The sequence below is a fragment of the Rhodnius prolixus genome, unplaced genomic scaffold (genome assembly GCF_049639745.1).
Source record: "Rhodnius prolixus isolate KJV_2025 unplaced genomic scaffold, Rpr scaffold_2, whole genome shotgun sequence".
Classification (NCBI taxonomy): domain Eukaryota; kingdom Metazoa; phylum Arthropoda; class Insecta; order Hemiptera; family Reduviidae; genus Rhodnius; species Rhodnius prolixus.
This window is the reverse complement of record NW_027411592.1, coordinates 151,359-172,135: the sequence shown is the minus strand read 5'-3', so window position 1 is coordinate 172,135 and position 20,777 is coordinate 151,359. Positions and strand designations below refer to the sequence as shown.

Sequence of the window (20,777 nt, the reverse complement as noted above, 5' to 3'; positions counted from 1 at the left end):
TAACTTTGTAACATCAGACATGGGAAAGGGATAAGCTCACATACACACACGGAAATCTAGAATTCGAATCCATATGCTAAGATTATCTTTCTCGGAACTTATTAATTCTTACTATCCGGTAGTGGTCAGTGTTCCTGTAACGAAAGAACACTGTCCGGAAACCAGCAGGGCACTGAAACAGGCTCCGGGCGCCATTGACAGATACTGACGCACCTTAGTGAAGAGGGGAAAAAAAACAAAAATCAGATATTCTTATATATTTTTAATAAAACATAGTATTAATAAAATTTAACACTTTTAAAAGTAAACGTCTTTCAGAAATTAATAAATTTTTTTCCCTAAGAAATAGGTAAAATTTGTTTTGATTCAAATTTCAACATACTGAAAATTACTCTTATTTGAAAACCTTCTAAATATAAGAATGTTATGTATTCCAGCTAAGATTTTTTTTTTTTTTTTGTGGAAATTCATTTAATATAAAAATAAATTTATCCTATTTTATATATTTTCAAAAAATGTAAGGATACCAAAAATTAGGGAGGGGATTAGCTATGAGGTTAGCATACTGGACTCCCACGCGGAGGTCCCGGGTTCGAATCCAGCAGCTGACCCTTAGATTTTCTCTTCCTAGGAGCTTCTTACAGCTCACTGTCCGGTGATGGACAGTGTTGTCTGTAACGAGAGAACACTGTCCGGAGGCCGGCAGTGCACTGGAAAAAGCTCCGGGCGCTAATAACCTCAGCTGTTGATGCGCAAAAAAAAAAAAAAAAAAAAAAAAAAAAAAAAAAAAAAAAAAAAAAAAAAAAGATACCAAAAATTCGTCCGAAATTTTGTTTTTTAATTAGCTATAATAATTTTTATAATTCAAACCTTATTATCTAGAAATGAAGGAAGACTAGCGATAATAATTAATGAAGTGGAAGATTATTGCATATCTAGGAACTCTAAACACAAGTATGCAAGAAATGCATTTGAGCACTGCTCATGATCTATGATGGAAGGATATGTTTGTTACCTACATGATAGGGGAAGTGGTTTATCTACGAATACATCTGACACTTAATCTTCAACAATGGGTGCAAATGGAAATCTAAGATTGCTAAGAATCTTTTCAAATGCATTCTGATACTTCTGTGTCTCCGCTAATTCTTGAAATCTGGGAACATGTACTGGAGCTGTGAGTAATGGTTCGATGATGAAGCTGAAAATAATTTAAATTCTATTAGTTTAAACATTCTTTTTTAAAAAAATTCTAACTAAAACCTAGTATAAATTCCTCGCTTCAAAACAACTTGTATGTACTTACCAGATAATCGCACTGCAACCCTTAGTTTATGATATTTTAAAACTTAACTAAATTCTATAGTTTTCTCTTTTACGTTACGGTTTTCCGTGCCGTTTTCGACGATTAATAAATCCTATTACTACTGTCCTACCGGGCACATTTAAAGTACTAGTTGCATTCTATAATTGAAACATTTTTCTAAAAAATGTAGACTAACGGCACTTCTTGGAGAGAGGGGAGATGATGGCTTCGTAATGCTTTTGTGGCCCAACTATACGATAAGAACCAAATGGAAAAGTGAATCTCTAATTATGATGAAATCCATTGACTGGAAGGGCCGAATAGATTTCAAACAGATACAATAAATCTACAATTTTTTACTTTGAACCTTGTCTCTTAAAGTTAAATTAAGGGATATATTGGGAGGATTCCTTCTAAGTGGTAAAAATTAAATATGTTCAAAAGTTCGTAGTTGGGAGAAAATTTTGAGAATAGTAGCAAGAGAAAGCCGTGTGAATATTCGCATGAGATTATTTATTTGTAACAGTCTCTTTTATAAATCTAAAATTTATGTTTTCGTCTAACTTATAAGCGCTGAGGCTGGTTCATGCCAGCTGTGTTTTAAATAGAAATTCTTTTAGTGAGATTTGTTTTCGAGAATTTTGGGTCTCAAATAAGGGCGCCTAAAAGAGTGGGAAAATTCAAGGTCATCATTATTCAAGTGAATTATTTCATGTGACAGACACGGCCACTTTCGAAAGCAGTCAGACCAATTACCAAATATTACTTCTCTTTTGTTTGACTCCATACCCGATTAGTTCTCTTTCCCGATTCGTTGTGTTTTTGAGTCATAGATGATTTCACAAAATTTTCAGTAAAACATTTTCTGTTTAATCAGATGGATCTGTAATCGCGTCAGTGAAAAATAAGAAAGGCTTATTGTTGGCAGTAACTGAAAGCTTCATGTTTGCTAACATTTTTAAATTTTTCCACCGTAAGATACAACATGTTGAAAGCCACAGGTAAGAAATGAAATGAAGTGTATTGCTTTTGGTCATTCCTATTACTACTATCGAAAGTGCCCGTCTTGTCACATAAAATAATTCACCGCTATGATTACCTTGAATTTTCCCCATACTAATTAGGCACCAATTATGGACACAAGAGACTTCTATACAAACTAGATTCCATGCAGGACCCTCCTTATTGCTTACAAACTTTACTACTTCATTTCTACAGGAGTAGGATATTTGAGATTAGAGAATATTTGACCCTCAGTAAATACCCGACGATCTTCCAAGGCTTGAGGTTTTCAAGATGTTGTTAGTCCACCCTATTTACAATTTAAACACGCCATTTTTACTTTAAATACATCTGTACTTGCAGACATTTGCTCTTTCTAGACAGCACATTCTTTCTGCAGCAATAGATAATAAAAAAAAACTCATCGGAACAAATTAATGTCTAGTAACGTTTATAATTTATCAAAAAAGGAAATTAGACATTAACGAACAAAAAAAAAATGACACTATTTCTTGCCTGCGGAGAATGTTCATAAACGATAAAGATCAATCAACAGTACTACATTCATAAGAAGGCTACGAATAAAACATTAAAATGTTTCATTTTACGTGACACAAGAACTAACTTGACACCACAAATTTTAATGAAACTAAGACAGGCCTATCAAACTCAGACAGCTCTATCCTCTCCTAAATCGAATAAGCATTAAGTATTCCCAACAGAATTCCAAGTAATGCCTTGGTTCAGGCAGAATAAACATCTCCATAAGAAATTGGGAGACCACAGAATTTAAAAGCAAAGTAGCACTCAGCAAAATCCGGACAATAGCGTCATACCATCATCAACTAAGACAGAAAACTGGCCGACTTCTCTGACCACTAGGACTTCTATGAAATATTTTTTTAGCCATATATTATAGAGATGTCGAAATGTCCAATTCCAAGAATAATTTTACAATAAAATATATGTTTCCCCCCCCTTCATTTAAGAGAGATTTATTAAGAGGAATTAGACTAAATTCATAGAGAGTTTTCAACAGTAAAATTGGCTGGAGGTAATCTATTCAGACCAAGGAATTGGTCGACCTACTACAAACTACTTGTGAAGGGCAAGGATGATTTTCCAATCAACTTAAATAAACAAATGTACAATATTACCGTAGATGAACTCCTAACTGAAATATGGATCAGTAAAGTAGAGAGTTCTTGGGCCTCCGAATATCCATTCTTGAGAGGAACACTTCTATAGCCAGTCCTCAAGCCGATTATCTGCAAATATTCATTGTTCATTCAAGAAATTATTTAACTTATTCATGTACTGATAACTAATAACAACATTTATTATTAGCAAAACAGGTTACCGGATTTGTAGCCTGGCCAAGGAATTTCTTGTCTCCAAACATGTCTTCATCTTGTACGTTAAATCTTAGCATAGCCAACGAAGGATTGAGAACATCAAATTCACATGTTTCATTCCAAACTGGATTCAAACCGTTATCGGCTGTAAAAAAAGTAGAAACTAAATTATACGCGCATTGAAGCACTTAAAAATAAAACAATTTTACCCAAAATTATGCCCAACTAGAAATGTATATTTTTCATTGATTGTTTCAATCCCGTTCTACTAATTGGGGTACTAACTTTTTAAATACAACAGGGAAAGTAATGTTGAATCTTTTTTGGAGACTGATTTATCCCCAAGAGAAAAATAAAATTTTTGCAAATCTTTCATAGGGACTGACTACGTTATTTTTAAGGCTGTGAAAATTATTTATTAGAAAAGATAAAATTTGAGTTTAAACTGACAAAATTAGAAACTATAATAAATATTTTCAGCAAAGTTTTTGTAGGAACTATTTTTAAACCATTTTGTTTAAATCATATTAAAAATCGTGTGTCACAGCTTGTGAGAACGCGACTGTCTAATGAAGGTTGGTAGATGGCATGAACGCTACAATCGATTGCCACAGTTTTCCTGCTATAGGTGAGCTAAATGAGTGCGAAATACGAGATCGTATTTTAAAAGTTTTATGCACATTAAAACTGTCCGGTAGGACAGTTGTATAAGGGTTGATTCAAAAACTGCACGAAAAAGCGTAACGTTGAAAAACACCCAACTTTACAGGTGCGAAGGACCTTAGATGTTGTGCACCTTTCAAATAACAAAAAAAAAAAAAAACACCCAACTTTGACAATATTTTTCTCTTTTTCTAGAAAAGATAAAATTCCCAAATTTTCTTTAAATTATAGGGCAAACCCTCCTTTATAACTCTAATTTTTCTGTAACAGCCCAGATCTAATAGGTTTCGAGAAAAAAGTTGCCGAAAATGAGCAAAAACGGCTTTTTCAAAAAATGTTCTTGTTCTTCTTGTTGTTCTTGTTACCTTTTTTGTAAACAACGTAGCGCCTAAACGCGCGAACCGATTTTCATGAATGAGGTGTCACTCGATTCGGAATTTTATGTAGATGTGCCTTTTGGGGGTCTCGACCCTGTACATCGAATGGGAGAGGAGTTAGCCCTCTTTATGTAAGGCCCCCTCCAAAATTATTATTACTAATTACTCTGTAAATCTTAGCCCGATATTGATAAAATTTGGTAGGATGATGGGGTTAGGGCTCCCCTACGTAACAATAAGGCGACGATCTGCTCTTACACTTGTTAGGGGGAAGTCTAGCAATCTTTTCAAATTATCGACACGCGAACCGATTTTCATGAATGAAGTGTCATTCGAATCGAAATTTTGTACAGATTTGCCCATTAAAAGTCTCGACGCTATGCTTCATCAGGAGCGGAGTTTGCCCCACCCAAATAAGGCCCTTTCTAAAACTAATATTACCAATATTTCTACAAAGCTTAGTCCGATTTTGATAAAATTTAGCACGAAGAAGTGATTAAAGCTCCTCTACGTGGCTGTGAGGTGCCATCATGCTTTTACACCTGCTAAGAGGAAGTACTGCAATCGTTAAAATTATCAAGGAGTGAACCGATTTACATCAATGAATTGTCGTTCGATTCAAAATCTATGCCTTTTAGGGAGAAGTACTGTAATCGCAGTTTATTTTTCTCGCTCCTCTTAAAAGGAAGTACTGAAATCGCTGTTTAATTTTGCTATTTACGTACAAATACCTTCCTATTTTATTCAAAACGCTTTCTCGAAAAATTGTTATTGAGGATGGTTTGGGGACCGCAGCTATAATCATTCTTTAAAAAGATCTCTCCAGTGGTAGATACGGTTCCGACTTAACACTTTATCAGGATATAATGATAGAATTGCTTGTTCCAAAGTTTAAAAAAGTCTGTAAAGCAGATATGTAACTTTGCAAAATAGAAAAATCTATCCAAAAGGTACAAAAATCTCCTTAACAAAAAACTTACAGTTTAAAAAGTTAAGTATAAGGGTTGATTAAACGCGAAAAGGTACACAAATCAGCAGTACCCAACATTTCATTAATACTTCATTGATATTATTTAAGTACCCAACATTTCATTAATTTCATTGATATTATTTAAGTAATTTTACTGCATTAATTTTCATTAGTATTTTTTAGAATTTATTAGATGTCACAGACCCTTATGCTGGCCAGTCCATTCATATTTTTTTGTTTTAATTGTGATAAAATGTATATTATATCTTCGTTATCAAATAGGTACTTTATTTTAACTCTATTCCAAATTATTCTTCTGATTTATCTTTAATATGCCCTCTATTCTAAGTGGTCACATATATGCATATTAAATTAGAAAAAGACAAAGTTAGAGTCGGCTACTGTTCAAATTTGAATCACGGAGGATTTAAAACCACATTTCAGTCTTGAATTCGTCTTACCAAAATATTCGTGAGCACAAATAACACACAGTTAATAACAAGAAGATTATTCAACAATATTTATTCATTTCTCAATTGTAATTTAATTTAGACCCCCTAAATTTACTTATAGTAAAATACTGGAATAATTAGCTGTACTAAAAATATGCATATCTTATTTATTTTATATTACATATATACAACATTGTGGGAAGAACACCTAGATTGAGAAGTAATTGAAGAAAACTATATTATTTACGATAAAGCCAGATTGACTACTACATAAAATAAGAATTACTTTAATCGAAGAATGAACTTAAACCGACGATTTTTATTTAAAAATAATAAATAAATAAAATAAAATCATTGATGTATGTTGGCGTAAGCATTTTTTAAAAAACGTTTATGAATTTTTTAGCCTCATATTTTTTTTAATAACGTTTTCTTTTTCACCTGTAATAAATAGTTTGATTATTATAGATAAATAGATATTACAGACAATCTAAGTCAAATGGTGTGCTACTTGAACAAATGTTTTGTAAATGAAAATGGCCAGCATAAGGGTCTGTGACATCTAATAAATTCTAAAAAATACTAATGAAAATTAATGCAGTAAAATTACTTAAATAATATCAATGAAATTAATGAAATGTTGGGTACTTAAATAATATCAATGAAGTATTAATGAAATGTTGGGTACTGCTGATTTGTGTACCTTTTCGCGTTTAATCAACCCTTATACTTAACTTTTTAAACTATAAGTTTTTGTTAAGGAGTATATATCAAGACAGGGAACATCTGAGGTTATTGTCTCCCCGAGCTTTAGTTTCAGTGCACAGTCGGCCTCCGGAAAGTGTTCACTCGTTACACACAACACTGTCCATCAATGGAAAGTGAGTTGTAAGAAGCTACTAGGAAAAGAAAATCTAAGGGCCAGCAGCTGGATTCAAACCTGTGATCATTGTTTGGTATCTAGTATTCGCTAATAACTCAACTATTCTCTTCCCTTATTTCAATAATATAAAATTAATAATGAAACATTATGTAAGGCATTCGTACATGTTTTTATTTCTAACTTATCTGATCTTTCTGTGACAGTTTGTGAAATAAGTTTATTCAAATGAATATTGGGAGCAATGTCCAAAATGTCTCAAATCTAACTTTTTTGTTGACTGAATAATAGTTTTATCGGAATCAATGTCTTTTACCGCCGTTAAATTAATTAAATATTCTTTTTTTTTTGTTTTTTAATATTTTATTGGAATTTACAACTGCAACAATGTTGCACCAAGCAAATGTGGTACCTGGTGGAAAAACATAAAAAAATACGTAAAAATCACGAGTGGAGAAGGCACCCCCCAGTGGTGTCACTCCTTAACGTGCTCTTGCTATACTGCTCTCACGATAAGAATAGATCACGAGGCCATCTTCTCTTCAATCTCCTTAGAGGATTACCTGGCAATGTGGAAGAAGATAGGTTTTCTATGAGAGGGTTAGGATGTGCTGCTGTAGACAAATATTCTTGAAAAATAAATATGTACGGAAAGATATTTGGTTCAAAGCAAGATGTTTACCATTGTAAAACTGCAGCAGTTTTTTACCGGCGGACTATCGCAGACCATGAGTTTTATACGCATACCATAAACATTTGTTTAAATAGGTTTTTGCCGCTTTACGAAATTCGTAAATCAAGATGTTTATTTCGGATTTTCGATTAGATATTTCGGTTCCACAGAAGTATTAAACATAATTTTAATAATAATAATAACGGCAGTTAAGTCGAGAATATTAAATTCACCCCTCCCAAGAAACACTGCTTAAATAAGGTGGCAAAGAAAATGATTTCAAATATAAATAATAAATATAAAAATTAGATGTAGTTAAAAACAAAAACCTGTATATTTGTTCCGTACTATCGTATCCAGTTCAAGATTTCAAATTTGTGATTTCAGATATATCTTATTAATATTGTAGAGGCGATAAGGTGGGATATTAAACAGGAATGACATTTTAATAGGAAGCCCTTGATCAGCCCTCTCACAGAAGTGCCCCTTAATCAATTTTTCTGGAAATAAGTTTCAAATTAAAATTATAAACCAAGTTTAAAGATAATCGAGGAATCCTGAATTGTTTTAGTTAAGAGGCACTTCTGGATAGTTAACTTTTGAAAGTACTGCTATTTAACGTTTTTGAGTTAAGTTGGATACATACTTTCAGACAGCTTGAGGGCAGAAAGAGCAGAAGTAAAGAATTTTACTGAAAAAAGTAAACAAAAAATTAATCTTACAAAGTGTTTTGGTAGTGAGTTTAATTCCAGTATCATAATCGGCTCCGAGTATTTCAACTTCCACGAACGGACTAACCATACCTCGGCTCGATCTCTGCAAATGTCTAGCTGCAATAACCTTGATGGTGAACACTAGATAATCGGTTCTCAGCAAACAGCTTGCATCTGTTGGATCGTAGTCAGGTCGAAACATGCATTCAGGTCGTAAAACGTATCCGCAGTAGCCGTTCAATCGAAATCTGCTTTGATTAAGTTGCATTGCCTTATCTAAAATGAAAAGATTATGGCAGTTTATTGTATTAGGAACAGTAATGAGTGCTTGAACAAGACACTGTCGCATTAGTGACAAAGCAATTTATAACAATTGGACAAACCTGGAGTTTGATAATTTAATGCAACCATCTGGCACCCAGCATTCCATATAGGTAAGGGATTGTAATTTGACGAATCAATTCTCTGCCCTTTTGGATATACTCTGCTGAACTGGTACTAAAAATAATAAGTTATTAAACTTCGTTTAAGACAAGGAGAGTGAGGGAAGGAGATACAAGATCACAGAGCACGCCAGTTTTTAATAGGCATAGATAGATGGTTGGAAATAACAACATAGCCAAATAGCGTTTTGATTTAACGTCATGGAGATACATACACTTGCGAGAGGTCATTCATTGAGGCTATCAATAGATTAAGGTTCATTTACAGAGTTATATGTTGATGTTTACCTCAAATAGTGTTTGAAAAATACTAAAACTTAGATAACCGAACTAATGGCTTCACATTTGGACGGCATAAAATCTACGAATAGGCGGCCGATGATCTTAAGGTCGCCTTTCGAGAAGACGCTGAGTCAGCTCTCTCGTATTCAAAATAAATAAATAAAAACAAATAATTTTGTCCGTGTTAAAAGTACCCTCTAAGATGCGAAGTCCGGGTGGGATATTCTAGCAGAAAAACAAGGTAAGAGATGAAGACACTGGAATTTCTTATTAGAATAGGAAAACCTTAAGAAACATACAGTTTCTGTTCAAACAAATTTTAGTGTCTTAGAAATACCTGGTGATAATTGACAAAGAAGCGGATTTCCTGTTGACACATCAGTTTCTCAGCCTTCGTTTCAGGAAATGATGACATCTCCGCATATAGGAATCCTGTCTGCTTTAATTTGTCAATGTTGAATGGCACACTTCTACAATAGATTATTAAGTTGCTGATTTCCTTAGTAATGCGCCAAGCTCGTTCCATTTCTTTATTCTGACTTTCCTGCAAATAAATTCGCATGCAGAGATAAGAAGTTTTTCTCAGGATGAAATATAAGATTACAGTGCTAACGCAATTATGTTCAGCGTATTATGTAATTAGGTGCTATATATTGAAGTCCGAGAATAATACCCTTTTTTCCTAAAATGCGAACATAACCTGACACCGTAAACAATGGTAACTTTGGTAAACTAGAGCAATAAAAGTTAGAAATCTACTTATATAAGAAATTAAAACTGAAATTATACTTAATAAGTCAGGTAAGATTAAATACTAAACATTAAACTAATTAACTAATATTTGCGCTAAAAGCTCTGCAGCCGATGAGCCTAAATATAAATAAATATATACCTAAATTATGAATTCAAAATATGAAGGTAATTTCAGCGGTGTATTGGTATAACGTTCAACCGAAACTGAAGTTGAAATTTTATGGAAAAGGTAAAGAAGTACTGAATGATGTTAAGATAGATTAAATGCTACCGACTGAAAGTAAATAGTATCCCTCAAGAATTCACAATGGGTTGATGCAATAAATATAATAAAAACAAAATAAATAAATAATTAATGAGAACGAAACGAATCTAGCTAAAAGTTTAAGACTAAAAGAGGGAACAGGTTTCTGAAAATTGAATTAAATGTTTACATAGAATGTTTTTGGAAAGAAGATTAGGAGAGTAGAACGTAGGAGGGAGGGAGGGATGGTTATTGAATCCGTGACGTGTTTCGAACTTTCATCTATCATTAAGAGGTAGATTAATCATTAGTATGACGTAGAGAGAGATTTTGAACTTCATTTATGTTTCCGTGATTTTGATCTTCTTAACACTAGTTGGGACCAGCATTTGCAGTACATCTATGAGAAGAGTTGGTAGGTTGTTAATCTACTGTTAAGAGAGGCAGTGTCATGGGAACTTGGTAGTCAAGCATTGAATGAATGTACATCCTATTAATGACTGGTAGGTACGGCGCCTGTATAGCAAACAGCCTCAAAATGAAAAATATAGGCTGAAACTATAAAGAGTGCGGAGATCATAACTTTTTCGATTGACCAGAGAATATTGCACTCCTTCATTCAACTTGAAAGTGTGATCGCTTAAGTCATGCCGATATAACCTCAAATAGAGTGCAATTTTGCTATTTGGGTAAAGAGGTAAGTGTGGGTGGGCCAATGATGAATGTCCCTGTTGGCCTTTGTGGATCATTGCATCATGCTGAACTTACCACCGTAGTATTGGATATGAAGGTCCAATTGTAAAGATACATCTTTACTATGGAACTAAAGAAGATAATTTTATTCGATGCGCATTCATATTATTTTGTTCGAAAACGTGTTATTAGATTAAACTAAGCTGTACTGCGTATATTAAACCCAACCTATTCTTAAACCATAAAAAGATTAAAAAATAGCCATTTTCAAGAAAAAGAACTGTCCATTGAACAAAGGGGCAGAGAGATTTTCTTCAAAATATTTTAACAATAAATTTACACGAGTACACAAGTAACAGGAGGTGAGTGCAGGAGGACAGCAGCACAATAGCACTTTACCTCTCTCTCACACAGATATCGAACTTTCTGGAAAATGTTTCAAATACAAGTTATAGAGTTACGTTTTTAATCAATTGATGATATTTTAATAAAATCGTAGGAGGAGCCGTTTTCTAAGAAATCTTAAACTAGAAAAATTTATTGGGTAAATTTTGGTCATCCATTCATAATCAAGACCTTAGAATGGTCTTTCGGTTTTCTTCCCTTTTCCAACTCTTCTTCCTTACAAATCTGACACACTCAGATCTCAGAACTTTTCAAGATAATTTTTCCAAAAAAATGTTTACAATAAAACTGCAGATAATGTTTCCGAGAAATCTTGTATTCACGCCAACGTTTCGAAATATATTTAGTTCATATCCAGGATTTGAAAAAAAAAGAAAAGAAAGGGAAATAAGGGTGTTCACAAGAAGGCTATGAAATTATTTTCAATTCAACTTAAACATAATATATAAACAGAAGAAGTATGAATACAATATAAATTAAAAACGCATTCTACAATTTTTATTGCTAATGGCATATTTCTAATAGCTACATATAATTCAAATCCTAAATTTAAACCTAGTTATAATATTTTTTATGTTTTTATTATGTGTTTATGCACACGATGTGATCCGTGAATTACGAATAATTTTCTTTATGTTAACTAAAAAAAAAATGATGTTGGCTACTTACTCTAACACTAGCATTCTGAGCGGTTTCCTTGATAGCGGTCATCCAATCGAGTGCCTGTTCGTGCAAGGGCACGGCCACCTCGAACATGGTGCACATATTGGGGTTCTGTATCCTCAACACCCAGTCCAGACCATCCACGTTGCCTGGAACCATTTCCACAACGGCGCCCATCACGTCAAGGCTGCCTTTCTGAAGATTTCCAAGCAGCATGGAATCTGATGACTGAAAAATGTTATGTCACGTAAGCAAATTAAATCTATTGACAGTAAATGACTGGATACCTTCAATACACAAAGAAGGTATAGTTTAGTCTTAAAAATTGAACAATTCAAGTAATTCTTTATATAACTGTGTAAATTGCATTCTTCCTAAACGGTTTTTTCAATTTGAAATTCTAGCCGAGTTTTTTACTGCCTCCTAAGGTTTTACAGCTGATCCGGTAAACTAATAATAATAAAATGAAATTCTAATGATTAAAACTGTCCGTTCGGACAGATGTATAAGGGTTTCTCGTCAAAAAAACGCACAAATAAAATGGTTGCATTAACCTGGGAACCACCTCACAAATCAATTCTTCAAAAATTAAGGTAAAAGATCTGGTGAGGAATACATCAACTTCTCTTACAATATTCATACTATGAATGTTTGCAACACTTTTAACTTTATCGAATATTATAGAAAAACCACACATAACAATTAAATAACGCTTTAAGAAAATACCAGCTCCTACCTCTTCCCCAGAACTGACCTAAAACAAATTTTCGAAGAGAAACTGTTACAAAAGAAAGTCTTAGAACTACTACCAATGTAACGTTTAGAGAAATTGTTAAATTAAAGTTCTAGAACTGCCTGTGTATTGTTAGCGAAATTCGTAGAAAGGAATTTTCGATCAATTTTCTTAACAAGTGAAAATGCGAATTTTAATGATTCGTTCAATCCTCTTTCATATAAGTGACTGGAACCACTCTACAGAAGAAAACAGATCTGATGCACACTTTGGTTTCTTGGATTTTTGCATAAAACGTTTTGTATAAATAAAATGACATTTCAAGACACTAATGTCGTAAGAATAAAAATTTATTTTCTTACAAAACAATTTCTGATCACATGAAGTGACAGAATAAATATATATTTAGTATACCAGCAGTACTTCTTTAGTAATATTATCGTTTTGTGCTGTTATAAAAAAAAGGCCTGCTTGGCGAATTCTTTAAAAATTACGGGAAATTTTAATGACTTCTTTGGAAACCGATATATCGTCACAAACGATGCTGCTAAATTAATGAAGTGGAGGGGGGAGCTGTTCTTCTAACAATTTCTTAGGTTAGGTTGTAAACGTTATTGAAGGTGTTTTGAGCATGAAAAATCATTCATTTTGAGATGGTCCTGATTGCATCCGAACAAACTTCTTCCTCAGTTAGAATAGTGAAGTGACTATTAATTATATCCACTGATTTGGCTGATAAATGATGCCCTCCAATAATAATCACAAGAGTTCAAAAATAAAAAGATGCCGCACGCCAAAAAACTCCTCAGAAATGGAAGATTTAAATTTTGAAACTCTTCCACGCGTGGCTCACAATAGAGAATTTTAATAAACGCGCAAACCATTTAGGCATTGTAAGTTAAAAGTACGCAGAACTTGATGCTTTCTAGTATCTTGGTAACTTTTTATACCAAGAATGTCATTTCAAGATCTGAATGTATTCAGAATTAGAGTTCCATGCTGGTCACAGCAGAGTACAGATGTGTTTCAAGTCGCTCTAGGTTTGTGTATTATTTTTAGTGATTTCCATAAAAGTTTATTAAAAATTAATTGTGTAATATTGTGGGCTACTGTCTAGTGTTCATTATACCTAAATTTGGTGAATTTTTGTGCACCGAAACTATTATAAAAATATAAAAATTCAATTTTATTTCACTTATCAAAGTTTATAAGTGAAGGTAGATAGATACATGAACAGTGTGGTGGGGATATAAGTGTATCGACGGTTTGGCTAACTGCTACATGCACGGATTACAATAATAGGGTACGTAATATACGATTTATCAAATTTCAGCAATCAGCCTATTAGTTTATTATTTAATGAGTCAAAGCACTCTTGACGAATTCCTATCTAATACGAGAACTCCAAAGAGAAGGCGAAGTTCTCCTGAAGCTGAAAGCAACAAAATTTCACGTGCCGATAATAGTAAAATGGAAGGTTTAGGTGAGAACATTTTGCCAAGCTGGTTAAATGAAATGAAAACGATGATGAAATCCATGAAAGACCAGATGGATAGAGTAGCTACAAAAGAAGATCTTAACAAACTCGATGAAAAGGTAGAGAAAGCACTTTCAGCCATGTCGAGTATGGAAGAAGAAATCAAGGAATTAAAAGAAGAGAATAGGCAGCTAAAACAGAAATTGGAAGATTTGGACAATAGGACGAGACGAAATAATTTGATTTTTAGAGGAGTGCCGACTAGCAGTGACTACGAGAAGAACGTCAAAGATATTTGTAAGAATATTTTGGAGTTAAAAGACGAAATAAATATAGTGCGAGCTTTTCCAATTGGAAGAGGCAAGTCTGAGACAGAACAGAATGTAGTTTTTGTGGAATGTGCATCCAACAAGGAAGTATCACTGATTATGTCGAAGATTAGGAAAACTAAAGATACAGGTATAAATATTCAACAAGATTTTGGGTTCCAAACCAGAGAGAGAAGAAAGAAATTGCTGTCGTACAGGAGAGAAATTATACAAACTCTACCCGATGTGCGTATACGTCTGAATTCCGATATTATGACTGTAATGTGTAACGGCAAATCGGAAAAGTTTAAATGGAGCGATGGAACTGGGTTGTTAACAACTGACGGCAAGAATGGTTTATTAGCGCTGAAACAGTTAACTGGGCATGATTTCGCCGATGTGGCTAAAAGTAGTAGCAATATTAATAACTCCATGGGCCCACAAAGCTCATCACAAGGCAATCATAATAATTCTTGATGGTGTCGAACAGGCGAGGAGCATTGGACCACGACAAGGACTTCAACATCGGACTCAACGAGTGCAAATAAAATATTAAACAGTAAAGTACAGATTAAAATTTTATATTACAATGTGAAAGGGTTAAACAGGAAAAAATATGATAAAGATTTTTTGTATTTAATTAACAGTTACGAAATATTTTGTTTGAGTGAAACGTTTATAGTGGAGGGTGATTTAAGTGTGTATGATAGTATTTTTCCGAATTATAAATTATTTTGGGTTAAAGCAAAAAAAGAAAATAGTAAATTTGGCCGTGCAAAGGGTGGAATGTTGATAGCGTATCATATAAAATTAGCTAATTTTGTTCAAATTGAAATGTTAAATGATAAACTTTGTCTAAAAATAAATAAAGGCAAACAAATGATCCGTCTATTGCCAGTCTACCTTAGTTGCACTTTCTGGTCAAGAGAGTTTGCTGGATTGTGTGATTTCTTTGTACAAAATAACATGCGCAATTGTATTGTGATAGGTGATTGTAACGCTCGAATTTCCGATCTACAAGTAACGCCTGACGAAATTGAGATTACAGAAATTAGTGCAGTAAGGAAATCGAGAGATAGAGTGTCAAATCATGAGGGTAAACAATTTCTGAATTTCTGTGATGATAATAATTTATGTATCATAAATGGTAGAACTGGAGAGGATAGCGAGGGCGAATTTACATTTGTTGGTCCTATGGGCACCTCAGTCATTGATCTGTGTTGTGTACCTTATCATCTGCTCAATTGTATAAACAGTTTCAAAGTTTTAACTGAGACATATTCTGATCACATGCCCATAGTATTAACTTTAATTTTCGATGAGAAGCCAGATATTATTAATAATTACATAATACCGTTGCTACCCAAATTAATTTTTACTAATAGAGACAAAAAATATTATAAAGAGAGGTTAAAACTTGCAATAGCCCACAAAAATTACTCTTCCGGTAACCCACAGAAATTGGTAAATGAAATAATATTAGATATTAAAAAAGCAGCCGAATTAGGATATCATAAAGTTAGTAATACAAAATATAAATATAAAAGTGTCTGGTTTGATTTTAAATGTCATAAATTAAGAAAAAGAGCGTTTAAATTATTAAATCTGTTTCGTAAATCTAATTCAACTTTCATAAAAGAACTTTATCTAAAGGCGAACAGATTGTACAAACATACATGCGAGCTGAAGCGCAAAGTGCACTATGACAATACAATACTTTCTTTAAAACATGCCAATAATAGTAAACAGTTCTGGTCTTTACTCAATACGCTTAAACATAAAAACAAATTTCTTGCTCCTAACTGCAATTCTTCTGAATTAATAGAATATTTTCAGTCATTATTAAACCCGTTAACGAGCAATTCTGTCTTATCTTACGCTGAACCGCTTATAAATAATTCTGAATTAGATAAGAAAATTACGCTTGACGAATTAAATAAAGTAATAATAAAAGCCAAATCAAATAAAGCTCCCGGAAAAGACAGGGTTCCGTTTGAATTTTACAAGTACGCTCCGGCAGAATTTCTGTTAAAAATTTTGAACGTTTTTAACGTTATATATGAGAGTGGAGTTATTCCAAGAAGTTTTGGCTATGCAATTATATTCCCTATCCACAAGAAAGGAGACTCTCATTCATTACAGAATTATAGAGGTTTATCCTTTATCGACACTATCGCTAAACTATTCTCTGGCATTCTCCAAAATAGACTTGTGGATTGGATTAACTCAGAGGGTGTCTTGCATGAATTCCAAGCGGGTTTTCGCGCCGGATATTCCACCACAGATCAAATTTTTACACTTTACAATATTATACAATTGGTTTGGGCTAGAGGCGGCACTAGTAAAAAAGTTTATGCTTTTTTTGTTGACATCCAAGCCGCATTCGATTGCGTGAGCAGACGTTCACTCTTCTACAAGCTGTGCAATTATGGAATTTCTACTAAAATGTTAACTGTCTTGAAGGGTTTATATAATGATACATCCGCTTCTGTGTGGACACAAAATGGTATAACGAGTGAGTTCGGGGTTTCCATGGGGCTTAAACAGGGTTGTTCGATTAGCCCAATATTGTTTTGTCTATACTTGAACGATCTTTACGATGAACTTGATGGGGGTATTAACCTTGATGGAAAGAAAATTAAATTATGAGCCTTTGCGGATGACGTCGTCATTTTATCAGATAATATAATTACCATGAGACGAATGATTCATAACTTGGAGGGCTATTGTACCAAGTGGTGTCTCAACATCAATTTGAAAAAGTCAAAAATGGTAATTTTTAAGCCAAATGCTGGGAAACTGTCCAACAAGGAAAAGTGGTACTTTCGTGGTCAATTGATTGAAAACGTTAACGAGTATGAGTATCTTGGCGTGAAGTTCACTTCGACCTTAAATATAAACAGGCATATAATCTGGAAAGCCAGCAAAGCGAAATTAGCTCTGAACTCGGTAGGTGGTGTTCTCTTTTCCGACAAAGACATTAGCTTCTCCACTAAACTGAAATTATTCCATGCAACATCGCGAGCCATTTTATGCTATGGTGCGCAAAGCTGGGGATGGCAACAATACGAAGAGTTGGAAAAAGTGCAATATTTTTTCCTTAAAAAGGTGTTTGGCCTTCCACAAAATACCCCGGGTTATTTTCTGTTGTTGGAGTCTGGTCTGCAAAGCATGTATTTATATACGCTTCGGTTACACCTCAGGTACATCAAAAAGGTTTTGTGTGATATGGGTGAGGATAGACTGCCGAAATTTGTGGCGAATAAAATATTAAATAAAAGAATTAGTTGGGCTGGGACATGGTTCGAAACAACAAGAAAGTATGATTTGCTATGGAGATTCGACATGGACAAAAGTCAGTGGGCGAAAATTTCTGATGAATTATTGAAAAAGATGGCGGAAAATGAAATGAGCCGGTTACTGTCTAGAGCCACAAACAGCACATACCACCCCCTCTATAATTTTCTAAATTTCAGTTTGAAAAATCGTTATTTGAATACACAAAGTTTCCAAAATTGCACATGGATAATCAAAGTTAGGTCGGACATGTTAAAGTTAAGTTATAAACCTTGGGTTTCCGAATCGTCCGTTTACTGCCCATTGTGCTATATGTGTACCACTGAGGACCAACACCATTTTTTAACAGAATGCGCTGGGTTGGCGGAGTATAGGCAGCAATACTTTGGGGATGTGATCATTTCAAACGAACAATGTTTAGAATTAGTCAATGGTAAAAACTGGTCAGCGCTCGCATCATTTATAAAGCACGCATATAAATTTAGACAAGGGAAGATAAGTGAAATTACCCTCTAGAATGAATTGTATTGCCCGCTAATTAATTCTGGGATCACTTTCTAACAATAGTTGTCCGGAGGAAATGCAATGAAATTATTTGTTCACAAGTATATTTATGCATGTAATGGAGGAGTTTGTTTATCAAGTTTCTTTGATTGTTATTTTTTTTGGGTTGTAAAAGCCTGTGTGGGCATAATATAATATAATTACCAAACAATTAATAAAGTGAAAATAAATGATTTTGTATGTTTATGGAAATAATTGTTTAATTTGAATTATATAAAGTATGGAACTCGCCTGACGGTCATTTGATCAAGGCGCCAAATGTATGAAGAAAAAAAAAACAAAACATGTAAACATTATTTTCCAATAAAACATTTATAATAATAATAATGTATTCAGAATTATAACTTCGGATAATGATTCCCCTAAGTTCATATAAACATTACAAAAGAGGTGTTTTTAAGAGTTGATCGTCAAAAACTGCATAAAAAATAGACGTAATTACTGTTTTATCTCCCTCCCCTAATGAAAAAGATCCATTTGTAAAATTATATCCACAAAGAAGTAATTAATTAATATTATGTTTAGTTCAGTTCAGAGAATTTAAAACTTTTACTTCGTTTTAAAGTTAAAAAAAATCCCTACGTCCCTGTCGCCCGAACAAGGCGTGCCTGTGGTACGGGCACAATTGGCTACCTCTGCTTAGCTTACTTATTCTCTCTTCCAGAAGTGTCCGAAATGGAATTTAGCTGAAGTTTCATTTAGAAGTTGCAGATCTATGAGTATGCAGTATAAATTGTTGCAACTGTTTCATAGAAACTCCCAAAAAAGTGAAAATAATAATGAGTCGAAAAGAGGTGTATTTCAAGTTAATGAAAATGGGTTCTAAAAACGAAAAATTCTTGAAAAGCGGATATTTTACATTAAAACTCAAAATTGGAATTCTGCTAAATTGTCGCCTTGGTTTTCAGTCTTCAGCAAGTCAACGTTTCCCAACTCAAAAACTGTCGCTTAGAATATCTTTAATAAATAAAATAATGACAAATAAGGGAGGCAGAGCCGCCAGCATACATTGTCATCTCTCTCTTGTTGAGGTTCTATCTCTTCAACATAATTCGACGGGAACCAGTGCAGTCGTTTGCCGCCGTAGTCACCCTTCCACCAGCCGCCATCTTGTTTAGCCACATTGGTGATGATTGCATGTTTACAGAAGGACAGTTCGTCCTCGTGTCTAGCCTGGTAATCGTACAGAGCCTTAACTGTTACCTGCAACAAATCCAAAATATAATTTAAAGAGCTGACAGGCTCAGGTATGTCAAATTGGCGGCCCGCCCACACCAAATATAACATATTAACAAAGTTTTGTCCATAATTTAGTAAAGCAACAAAATTTTTGAGATAAAGTTCGCATTCAAGCGTGAAAAAATAAAAATTTAAATGTTAAGGTCAGAAATTTCCAGAAAGAATTACGACAAGTAACTAGTAACTATATTTTCAACTATACATTCACAATACTAATGAGTTTATGAAACATTCAACATATGTCCCACTAATACCTGAGAAACTATAGCAACGATTAAAACTTTTATACCTTTCGACAAAATCAAGATTGCATCAAATATGCGTGAAAATGGAAGTTATAAAACGGAAATATACATATATACATATACTTTCTTTAATTTAAGACGCGTCATCTAATAATTTGGCAGATTTTAAAAATTTGTAAAAAAGTTTTCTTTAATTTTTTGATAAATATGGAATCAGACGCGACCATAAGCAAATAAGGTAATAGAGATTCAGTGCGATCAGATTTAAAAGTAACAGTCAGGTATAAAAGAGGGCTGATAGTACATCTTTGACAACTTGGTTTGAACAGAATTACTAACCCATGAGACAGTTATTTAACTTATGAAAGGAAATAAATCTCCAGTCCAATCTAGATATCAACGGGTATTCCTCAGGTTAGGTTTGTATATTTGGGTAGCAGAGGGCTGCTCTGAGTGACAGTAATAAACATACATTAATTTTAATATTTTTTATTTAAAGCGCGTCAGCAACATCTAAGGTTATTGGCACACAAAGCCTTCCCAGTGCAATGCTGGTCTCCGAACTTTTTCAGTCTCTACAGAAACCACTCTCCACCACTGGAATGGACGTGAGCTGTGCTGGAATGGAAATGTAATGATAGCACATCTGGAACCGAACCGGAACCAACGAATTGATAGTCAACCTGAGTGACTACTCCTTTAACTACCCTTTAGTAGCTGTTCGAGTCGTTAGGCTGCGATTGCATCAAGTTTATAAAGATCCAGAGGAAATGAGCAGTCCACAGCCCGAACTAAATGCTGAATTACCTTGCAGGACAGACTGCTCGGGTCCATGTAGTCCGACGTGCCCAGCACACAACTCTCGTCGTGCTCCTGAAACAAGAGACAGGAAATAAAACAAAAACGAAAACAGTGGTATGTAATAACGGTATAGTGGTGGTAAGTAACTAAACTGCGTTGCAATATTTAAGGAAATAACTGCAGATAAACCTTTTTTGGTTCCAAATACGTCCCAAAATGAAGTCTCTTTATATTATGAA

At 33.9% G+C, this 20,777-nt stretch overlaps 1 protein-coding gene across 3 annotated transcripts in view; it reads right to left on the bottom strand.

Annotated features, from left to right (window-relative positions):
• Positions 1–247: 247 nt before the first annotated feature.
• Positions 248–20,777, bottom strand: part of sl (small wing phospholipase C gamma 1) — a 57,269-nt gene continuing 36,739 nt past the window's right edge. For all 3 annotated transcript variants that reach the window (XM_074117106.1, XM_074117107.1, XM_074117108.1), the window contains 9 exons: positions 20,545–20,610; positions 19,262–19,456; positions 11,881–12,102; positions 9,454–9,660; positions 8,775–8,889; positions 8,401–8,667; positions 3,669–3,808; positions 3,466–3,576; positions 248–1,201 (listed from right to left, as the gene is read on the bottom strand). In XM_074117106.1, the coding sequence (XP_073973207.1) occupies positions 1,112–1,201; positions 3,466–3,576; positions 3,669–3,808; positions 8,401–8,667; positions 8,775–8,889; positions 9,454–9,660; positions 11,881–12,102; positions 19,262–19,456; positions 20,545–20,610 (1,413 nt within the window). In that variant the 3' untranslated portion in view covers positions 248–1,111. The remainder of the gene's footprint in view (positions 1,202–3,465; positions 3,577–3,668; positions 3,809–8,400; positions 8,668–8,774; positions 8,890–9,453; positions 9,661–11,880; positions 12,103–19,261; positions 19,457–20,544; positions 20,611–20,777) is intronic.